The 10871-nt window shown below is 37.8% G+C and overlaps 1 protein-coding gene across 1 annotated transcript in view; it reads right to left on the bottom strand.

Annotated features, from left to right (window-relative positions):
• Nucleotides 1-7199, bottom strand: part of LOC103768919 (glycerol-3-phosphate dehydrogenase 1-like protein) — a 16634-nt gene extending 9435 nt beyond the window's left edge. Inside the window, exons 1-4 of the mRNA XM_008936082.1 lie at nucleotides 7022-7199; nucleotides 5486-5626; nucleotides 2153-2291; nucleotides 836-948 (exon numbers count right to left, since the gene is read on the bottom strand). Coding sequence (XP_008934330.1) covers nucleotides 836-948; nucleotides 2153-2291; nucleotides 5486-5626; nucleotides 7022-7129 — 501 coding nt within the window. The 5' untranslated portion in view covers nucleotides 7130-7199. The remainder of the gene's footprint in view (nucleotides 1-835; nucleotides 949-2152; nucleotides 2292-5485; nucleotides 5627-7021) is intronic.
• Nucleotides 7200-10871: the final 3672 nt, after the last annotated feature.

The following is a 10871-nucleotide window of genomic DNA, read 5'->3' as shown; positions in this document are numbered from 1 at the left end:
CTTTCCCTAAAAACAATCACACAAAACAATATAGAATAATTATGCAAAACAAAACAAAAAAATATTTAAAAAGTAAGCATAATCATCTACAAAACAACTACACCCATCAGAAATGCTTCCATAATAGATATCAGGTAATGTGAACTACAGTACTACTGGCCAGAAAGCCAAGCAACTGATGTCTTTCTTTCACAAACAGACTATAACTTAACCTGAAAAAAAAAAAAAACAAAAAACAGCAATAAGAATACATTTACGGTAGACTTTGCTTCCTGTTAGTATCTATTTTGTTCCCCCCAAAAAATTTCCAGATGAGTAACTGTGCAAAATAACTTTTTTTCCTATTCAAGTCATTTCTGTATGTGGTTATCCACATGAACCTTATGCCAGCATACATCTAAAAAATGTAAGTGTTCATGTTGCATAAGTCAATGAAGAGGGGAATAGTCTTGTCAGCAGTCACAAAGGATTCATGCCAATTTCTTTCTCCCTTTCTTTTTGTGAACACATTGTTACAAAAAGAAAAAGGGAACTAAAATGGATTTAGAAATGTATCGACCTGTTAGATGAAATCAACACTTGGTTCATGACTGTGTGTAAGCTAAGTGGAAGATGTAGAAAGAGAACTTGGGACAAGGTGAGACAAGGGTCTAAAAGCCAACTCTCAGAATACACTGCTCCCTAATTTCCCATCTGGTTCTTCTAGAAATGTCACATAGCAGTTTTATATATTATATAAAGGACAATAAATTTAATTCTTTACATGAAAATACCCACTTATTTCTACAAGGATCACCTTTCCATCTGTGTACCTGCTGTAGCCTGTTAATCTTACCTTCAGAGCACCACAAAGCTCAACTGTATCTGCATCATCTACTACAGTTATTCGGAAGTTTGGAGTCTGCAGGAGTTCTTTGAAGAGAAGGCCATTTTCCAAGATTTTGCTGCCTGTTGAGAGAGCAAAAAGAAGGCTAAAAATTGAAAAATTTGGGTGTTATTTAGCCTTTCCTGTTCAACCCAAAATACTTAAAAGCAGAGGTTGTTCTACCTTCATCCTAACCACACTCCTGTTTTAGGTGACTGAGAATTTGTCTATGTTGCACTTAAAAGCTCTGCACTGAATTACTCTGGACTTCTTCATAATAGATTGCCTGCTTGGTAACAGATTCTAAATAACAGTTCCATTAATTCCCTATACTCTCTCTTTTTTAATAATTCTTTTTAAAAAGAACAGTTAGTAATAAAACAAAGGTGAATTTAACAGAGTGGATGCAATTCTACCAGTTAGAGGCCTGCATTTCAGAAAAACACATACTGATAAAGGCATGTCAAGGATGTTTTACTGATTGAGCACACTGCCACTGACAAATGCTTCTAAGCACCAGGAGGTAATTCAACTATTCAAAATTAAGTTCAATGCAAAAGCTGCTAATGAGAGGTTACAAAACTGAAAATATACAAAACTGTAAAAATTAACACTAAAAAAATAACACAAACTCTGTTGTTATATATTTACTACCTGTATGCTTATACACATGCACATATGCCTATCTAGACACTGTGAAATCCAAGATTAGGCACATCTTTGTTCTGCAAAGGAGTGCAGACATCAATACAGAACTAAAACCATGTCTAGTTTTCAGAGGAACTAATTATTTTAAGAAATTAAAATAAGATATTGATACCTTAAAAAAAAAAAAAAAAAACAAAAAAAACAGCAAAGCACACAAACAACAAACCAAATCCAACCCAAAGATGCATAAAGGTACTGTCTGTGACCATAACATCTAAGCTGGGGTACAGAACATATAATAATTTATCCATATAAAGCCATACAGACACAAGAAAAACTTCAAGCACAACAATAAAATAAAAAAAGTTTGTTTTGTGGAGAGTGATAAAAAGCACACTTAGTATTTCACCTGCTAAGTGTGACTAGGTAAAACTGCACTCCCTCTCCCTCTATTCCCAGTATTGTCCTAATACTTTTAGAAGTATAAACATTCCAGGAAATTAAATAGTAAAATAAGAAGAACCAAACAGTTTCTGATAACAGGCAGCTAATGTTGAAAATGATAACATTTCAGCTATTTGGTGTGCCACTGGGAGGACAGGAGCATGTTTTAAGCATTCTTATTACTCAGAACAGTACCTATTGTGGTTTCACAGAATTTCTCTGCTGCCACCTCATTGGCAATGTTAGCTCCCATCAGCACACTGATGTCTATTCCCATCTTCTCTCGAATAATGTCAGAGATCAGTTTGAGTCCCTCCGGGCCTTCATCTATTCCCTGCAGCCAACATCAAATGGAATTACTAAAAAGTCATTTATTAGACACAGTAGAGAAGAAAGCATACCACAGTTAGTCTTGTTCACAGGTAGGAAATGCAACAAGGCCTGTGCAGACAGAGGCTAAAGATGACAGACTTGTTACTGGTGAAACTTCCGCTATTGTTGTGACCTGACCCAAGCAGTCTTCTTTACATAGCAAGCAGCACCTTAAGAATTAGGACTAAACTCTAGATGATGGTAATTGTTTTTATTCCATACTCAGTCAAAGACCTGATTCTAAGAAGTGCTGAATATTCAGCTTTGTTAGTTCAGAATCTCAGCTGCTTATTATGAGCGTATCCTTACCAAAACCAGTGAAGCATCACCAGTCCATCAGTTGTGAATCAGGCCTGCATTTAGATTTGAAATTGCACCAGGATGCACAAAAAGGCATCCCCATAACTTGTTTTGTGAAGAGCTATATGAAGCGAAATATAAGTAGCAGATTCCCTTCTGTAAAGCACCACCAACAGTTTAGTCATAGAAAGCCAGTTTAATAATTTTGAATACTACTATAAATGGGACAACTGTTCACAGATATGTAGAAAACTGAAAAACTGACAATAATTTAATTTGTGAGGATATTTTTAATCTGTGTTTCTAACACACTTTTTACAAAGTGTTAAAATAGGGGCAAAAAACAGAACCTCAGAAAAGATCATCCCAGAAATTCATGCTGCAATGGAGAAGAGAGTCTGGAATTACCTGAACCCAGAGCTCCAAAGGAGACCACTTTCTTCTCACAAATCCCTTTTCTCCCAGCCTGCTTAATACAGACTTCTCTGAGTTTTCAGAAGAGGGGCATGGCAGACAAGCTACTGAAATGGTCTGTCTTTCCCACAGTACACCACCTTTTATACAGTACTATTTTTTAATGTTTCAGATTTGGTACTTTTGAGGATCGGTAATTTTGTATTATGACTAAAAGGCAGAGGAGTGATCCTCAACCACTTCCACATACACATGCACACACTTGTATGGTGTCAGTAGTGACATTCCAGGCAGGCAGCAGTTTGCATTTCCACAGATGAGAGGTGCTATTCATTAAATAACATGGCGTGATAAAGAGGCATACAGAAATGCTGTATAATACCAGCCAATTAAACTAGTGCTTGCATTTCTGCATTATTTTCCAATCTGTGTCACAATGCACAGCTCTTTCTTATTTTTCATGAGCCATACATTCTTACATACAAGAATCTGAAGGCAATCACACCTATACAAATTGTATTTGTCCCTCAGTGTCAAAAATGCCCCCCCAAAGTAAGTGTAAGGCCCCTCCTCCTAAGCAGAAAATTAATAAACAGAAAAAACATGCACATATTTGGAACAACTCCAAAAATGTGAATATGTATACAACAATTACTCATCCAAGTCAAATGAGATTAGAGAGGTTTAGGTGCTAAATCCAGCTTTGCTATGAAACAGATGCAACTTTTGTCAAAGTCAAGGACAGCTGCACCTGTTTCTTGTAGAGTTAAATCCAATATTGAATGATAGATGACAGGAGAAAAACCAAATACCCCTCCTTTCCTGTATTTCAGACCACTAAAAATATAACTTTTATGAAAACAGCATGAACAAAGAAGCTGCAAAAGTAAAGGGAATAATGTATTCCTGCCTCTCCTACTTAGCTTGTATTAAATCTCTGCCCTTTCTTCTAAAATTATACTTTTCATGATACACAGTTCTGCATTTTCAGAAAAGCTAACACGTACTTTACATTGTCCTGCACAAAAAATTAAGGGGCCTCACACCATTTCTTTCAAGACACTGCCTACTGATGCAGTGTCACAAGGTAACTTTTTTTTGCGCCCCTGCCACTATTTTACTTATACTACACCAAGAATGGGCTTTTTGGGTTTCTGGGTTTTTTTTGGGGCGGAGGAGGCTGGATTTTTTTTTACGATAAGTATCCTTCCATCCTTTTTACATAGCCATTATTCACAACACTTGATTAAAGCACCAGTAATCAATACCCAGAGCTGTAATCCCAAGGAGATATGGGCCCAGACTCTGACATCAAATATGCTAACACTCTCAGTTACTCCACTGATTTTGTTAGTTATTCCTGTCACTGAGGACATGAGGATGTAAACCACATTTAAAAAATAAAAGAAAAAGAAATTTATCTTGAGTTTGCAGAAGAAAGAAACATAAAGGGACAATTTCAAAGCAATAAACTTAAGGGCATCTAGGACAGCTGTGTGGTTTTGATGCTATGCATTCAGCTTTTAACACTGCCTTATTTTATTCTTCTACAGCATAAAAAGTTTTTCTGCAAAATGCAGCAAGTGCACTCGGGAAGCATTATTTTTTCACACATCCCAGTGATATATCAGGTCAGCTGACAAAACAACAGAGATTTGATGAGCTAAGTTAGACAACGAGACAAGCTTGCAGTAAGTAGTGATGGGGGGGTTTGATCCTCTTAAGCACAGATCCATAAATGTATCATTTTCCAGAAGTGACAGTAAACAACTGAATGTGTGTTGAGAAAACAGCCCACTCTTATCTAAGTATAAAGCAACAACCAGAATCTTCCAAAACTTGTGGGAACAGCTTATTCTCTGCAGCTAAACACAGAGCAGAAAAAAAAAGTAGCTCATCCACATCTAACAATTCTTCTGCCACCAAAACTACAAACACTCCAGTGAAATACTTCCTGCACCTCTGTCCCCTCCCATTTCCTATCCTCCCACTGTCTTTTTTGGGCCATGCTGAACAGACCCTCTTGTTGCAACATACTATATGACATGAACAAGAGCACTATCCTCTCAGTCACATTAAATTCTCTCAGCAATTCTCAAAATTATTGACTCAGCACGTGGGATGTGCATTAACAATCAAAGCATTATGCTTGTACTCTGTTCTTCATCTAATGATGCGTTTGAAAATGATAAATAAAAGACTGGAAAGCTTGGTGGTGCAAAATACATTCAGTCCCTCTTTTAAGTCTTGTGAACAGTCTCATTTTTCTCTTCCTGCAGGCACTAACCTAAAATAAAACACCACTAATGACCAAGACAAATTCCAATCTGACATCTGGAAAGGTTTAATGGAATAACCAGCTAACAATGGAAGGAGACATTTCATACCAGAATATCAAGCCATGACACATTCTCAGCTATTAATGCATAGTATTCATTATACCTTTATGAGAGTTATACCAAGTGCTTTCTTGGGTACTCGTCCTGTGATTTCATCGCAGACTTTATGGATGAACTGATGAGGAATAACAAAAATCAGCAAGTCTGCATCCTGTACAGCTTCATTCAGGTTTGGGACAGCGACCTGTGTAGTTGTGGGAAAGAAAGGACACAACTTCTAAAATTAGCACTACACACAAGTGTTACCCAATAAGTAAACGCACATTTTGGTCTTGTACTGAACGCTACAAGCTACTCTGCTTCATCATTGAAAATAAGCAGTAATATAAACTTCTCACAAAAGCAAAAGAATTTAAGCTTTCCAGAAAGCTACTTCATGTCTTGGAAGGGAATTCTTTAGTCACCAGTATGGTTAGTGCCACAAAAATTCAAAATGTTTGGGAACATTCAAAACAAGTACTTTGAGTAAGAAAATATAAACTAGGCAGCTGCCTTCTCTTTGACAAAATAATCTCACGTTTTGATAAATTACTGCATGCGGAAAAGTAGTTTCTTTACTCCGTGCCTTCTATATTCAAATGTGTTTCCCAGGTCTCTTATACCCACTGGTTTGTATTCTCTTTTTCTGTAGTTCACAGATTTTGTTTACCCTTTAAGAAGGTGACCTACTTTGAAGCCACTTGCCAGACTCCACTTTTCCTAACACTTGATTGCCATCCTAAAATAACACTCAGGTGTAAAATGTAGCAATAAGCTTGGCCTACTGACAAAAAGAACAAACTTGAATGAGCTGGTAGTGGGCAGCAGAAACACCACACTTGCTGACGGCCAGGGAAATGGAATTTCAGCATTACTATTAAAGTGAACACTGCAATGCACAGCAAGTCATGTTTTTCCTGCCAAATCTCTACTCGATTGTCAGCTGCTGCGGCCTTTTCCTATAATTTTCTGGGTGCAAGACTCAGCACCTGCCCCCTTATCACATTACACCAACAGAGGATACATGTGGAGTCCCACTGTACTGCCCTGGCAAGGCTACATCCAACGCTGATCTACTGCACATAGTTGAAACACATCTGAGAACCAGATGAACTGCAAACAACTTACAGTCTGCTCAAGAAATACTCTAGTTCTCATCCTGTAATACTTGCTAACAGTTTCAGAGCACTTGAAATCCCTTCAATTCTCACTGACCAGGGCCAAGTTTGTTTGTTTGGTTTTTTGTTTTTTTTTTTTTTTTTTTTGTTTTTTTTTGTTTTTTTTAAATGGGTATGGTCAGAGCTGTTAATCTTGCCCTCATTTTCACATTTGCTTCCCTAAATAGAAGCTGAACAAACATAAAGACAACAGTGAGACAAATAACAAAAAAAAAAAAAAAAAAAGACTGCAATGCACTGGATTTTCCTACCTGCATAATTCAATTCTACCTGTTCAAATCTCTGATCCCATCAGTAAAGTAGCATAAATTTTGAAATATTATAAACCCTAAAAGTGTTAACAAAATAAATTTCTACATCCATTCACAGCATGAGCAATATTCCCTCCGCTCCACAACTAGAATTTAGCTTCTCAGCCTTACCACATTATCTGGCAGCTTGTATCCAGGGAGATACTTCACATTTTCATGTTCTTTATTTATAATATCTGTCAGTTTTCTCCCATTAATATTCTCCTCGAAGACCCACATCTTCACTGTGGAGGCAAATTTTTCCAATTTTTTTACATTACTGCCTATTATTTTTGCAACCGCAGAACCCCTGCAGGAAAGAGAAAATAAATATTCTTTAAAAATTATAATTCTGCATTAGAAGAAAAAGATTGCCTTTAAAATAAACAGAAATTCACAGGTTACTGAACCAGTTACTATGTAGCATTTTTTTGATCTAGTAAAATAAGCAGAAAAATACACCAGTCATTCACACCAGCAGCTTTCTCTCAAATATATCTAGGGTAGGTCGGACTGGAGCATTTACTGACAACACCCTTACTTACTCTGCTTTGAGTTTATATTTCCACAAATCACATTGATTATATCATCAAAGCAGTAGTAAAAGGGACATAATTTTAAAAAATGGATAATTTTCACCTTTAAGAAACAGGAAGTTCTCTTTGCTAAGATGACTAACCCATCAACTGCTCTATAATACTGATGTGTATTTAAAGCCAAACAGCATTTATATCTTGCATAAGTTATAAGCTTTGCGGTTATGCTGCCAACCTCATAGAATTTAACTGTTGTAATGGCATCCTCTGAATTTGCAGACAGACAATTCCACTACTGTTTGCCTCATATTCTCCCTAAGAAGAGCACACAGTGAAACCTGTAGGTCAACGACCAATTTTATTACTCAAATCTCTAAGCAACAACAAAATTAATCAGAATTACTGGAACTACATACAAGAGGAGGAACCAATGCAACCTTCTCTTCCATTCCTAGCCTGAATGCTATATGGAATTAAAAGACACAATTTTATAAAACCTTTTAACCTAACTTCCTTTCCTGGGACAAGAAAGCAGCTTCATAATTATTGCTGACCTAACTAAGCAAACAAACAAAAAAAAAATCAAGAAAGATGCTATAAAAATACAGAGTCACCGATCTGAGGCTTACATGTGTGCATGTGCACACTTTATTAGGAGGTAAGAACACTAACTTTTCAAATCTAGTTATACTCCAGCACTCCCCTGAATTTATTATGGACACTGCTTGCAATAAACTCGTAGCTGGCACCTAAGCCAAATAGATTCATTCTGCTTCAAGACCCCTTAGCATGGCACAACTCCCTGTGCTGTATTGAAGAAGTGTGCTACCACAGGCCTAACAGCACTGAGTAGTGGCAGAAAAAATGATAGTACCCTAAGGTGACCTTCTTCAGTTAAACCATTGAACTCCAGGTCTTGAAAGAGTGGAATTTATTTCTCTGATAGCATTTCATACACTACAAGTTCCCCTGGGTTAAGAAGTTGATACAGAAGCCACAATTATCAGGCATCTGTTATCAAGCTCCTGTTCCAGATCTGCATGCACACAGAGTTGTTTGCACTGCAATGGTAGGCACTCACCGGTTCGACCCCCGTATGTCAGATCCACACCAACAGTATGAATCACAGTCAACACAAGACAGGCATGCGTTCCTCAGAAAGCACTTAAGAGTCCCTTGAACAAAAGCACGTTTACTACTGCAGATTCATGTACTAAGTCTGGTTCTTGGCAAACCACTGTCTTCAGTTTTGAACTTCACTACACATTCTGTGTGCTTAGTGTTTATAGACAAAGACAGAAATAACTGATTCAGCAACTGACAGAGATTCTCATACCTTTGCCAGAATAAAGTTTGGCAGCATGTACTACTTGAGTGAGACATTTATTCCATTACTGTTTAACTCTTAAATGCCTTAGCTGTCTTTTTTTTTTTTTTTTTTTTTTTTTTTTCAGCCTTTGAATGTAGTATTAAAGAAGCAAAGACTTGCCTAGTCTTAGTTCCTGAATTCAGGAAGATTCTCTTCACTGGCTTCTCTGTTTTGTCATTTCCTGTTATGCTGCAATGACTGTTGCAGGACTGAATTAAGCAAGGTCAGATGACTGACACCGAGTCTAAATTACTCTATACAAGATGAAATATCAGCCCCTTACACCTGTTAATACAACAACTGGCCTATGTTCTCTTCTGTGCCCTAAAACTCCTCAGCATGTACTCTGAAATAATTTCCTGGAACGTCTGGATCATCTTGTATGCTCTTGGCACACTGCAAGGTAAAGGAATGGGAGTTCTTGCCAATTTATTCCCAGCAATAACTGTTGTAGTGTGAGCTAGGTTGGAAGACTTGGGTGTCCACAGCAGCTTAGTTACAGAAGAAAAACCATAACGAAGTATTCCCTCATAAACCTTAACCGTGACACGATCTGAGGGATGGTTAATGCTATTCAAGGAACACAAAGTAGCCGCACACCAGACAGTTCTTCTCCTTGAAAAGAATATCAAAGGTATGGCCAAATACAACCACACACGCTTATTTAACATTTCTGAAGACTATCTGACACTCATTAGGCAAGATTTTGTCTCCTGCCCTCCAGTTACAGCATATCACAGTCAGTCTGCTTTCCCCTCATCACTTTACAAGTATAGCACAAAACCAAGAAACTCCCGAACTCATCCTGATATCAGTATCAGCAGAGATCACAATATGCAAGTGCAAATAACATCATTAACTATAGCTCTATCACTTGTCTCTGTCAAATCACCTCAGTTAAGCCCCATGTGTTAGCTCCCATTTTTCTACAGCAACTTTCTAGCCATATGAACTCTGCCCCTGTAGCTTCCCATCTCTTCCTAAACAATACAGTTCCTGTTCAGGTTGGGCCATCAGATTCATTAACAACCAGTTCTAGCAAAACAGATAAATTCTGGCTGTGCACACCTTGTTAGCCTGCCTCTCAGAAGAGCAGGCTATACTACCTGTCAGAGGGAGCATTTGCAGTGCTTTAACTGAATCTGGGCACAATCCTTGAATCGTGAGGCTTCAAGGCATATCCCCAAGGTGTACTTTCTTCATATTCATGAAATACTATTTTATCCTCAACTTTAAAGATCCTAATACAATCACTTATCCATCTGCTAGGCAACCATAAATTGCCCAGGCCAGCAAAAATCTCAGCACCTGCTCCTGCCTTGCAAGTCATCTGTCCCATTCCATGATCTTCCATCAGGTGAGTGACTCCTGCCAAGTCAACTCCATTGTTAAGGTGACCTTCTCCTTGTAAACCAGCCAGGCGAGTCTGACTAGAAGTAGTTTATCATCCAAGCTGATTAGTTCAACCCTTCTAAATGGTCGCTGTCATAGTTTTTGTGTTTGTTTTGTATTTTTTTTTTTGTAATCCCAGATATAGGCTAAAGGGCTGTGAGAAGTCAAAGCCATCCACAGAGTTACTGGCACTTGTGGCACAGAATCATCTCACGGAAGCTCAATACCCCACAGCCTCCAAACTGCTGAAGACACCAGACTCCACTTATTTCAACTACTTACATGCTTATTACAATCTAGGCAACAGCAGTCACACAGCCCAGTTATCCAGGCTTCAAAAATATGTAACTCCAAAATACCACTAAGATGCATATAAGTGCTTAAATTTCTATTTATCTGCTTTTGAGCATTAAAGGCTTCCACTTTAGGACCAGAGGTCTAACAAAAAAGAAGTTGCTCACACGCACGCAAGTCCACAATTCAAATCATGTCCGTTTAACGGCTGCATATACTATTGAATCACAGTGCTCTTTGCAGTCAGGATCTGGTATCTGTCATCTCTTGGACTCTGTGGAAGAAATCATGTAACTCTCAAAAAAATATTTTTTTCAGAAACATGGGGGGGTGAGGAAAGGGGATGGGACAGCTATTTCATATCAAATAGTTTGCAATTTGAAATTTTTTA

The sequence above is a fragment of the Merops nubicus genome, unplaced genomic scaffold, assembly GCF_000691845.1.
Source record: "Merops nubicus isolate BGI_N331 unplaced genomic scaffold, ASM69184v1 scaffold8382, whole genome shotgun sequence".
Classification (NCBI taxonomy): domain Eukaryota; kingdom Metazoa; phylum Chordata; class Aves; order Coraciiformes; family Meropidae; genus Merops; species Merops nubicus.
The sequence above is the reverse complement of the archived record's forward strand: the minus strand, read 5'-3'. Positions and strand labels throughout refer to the sequence as shown.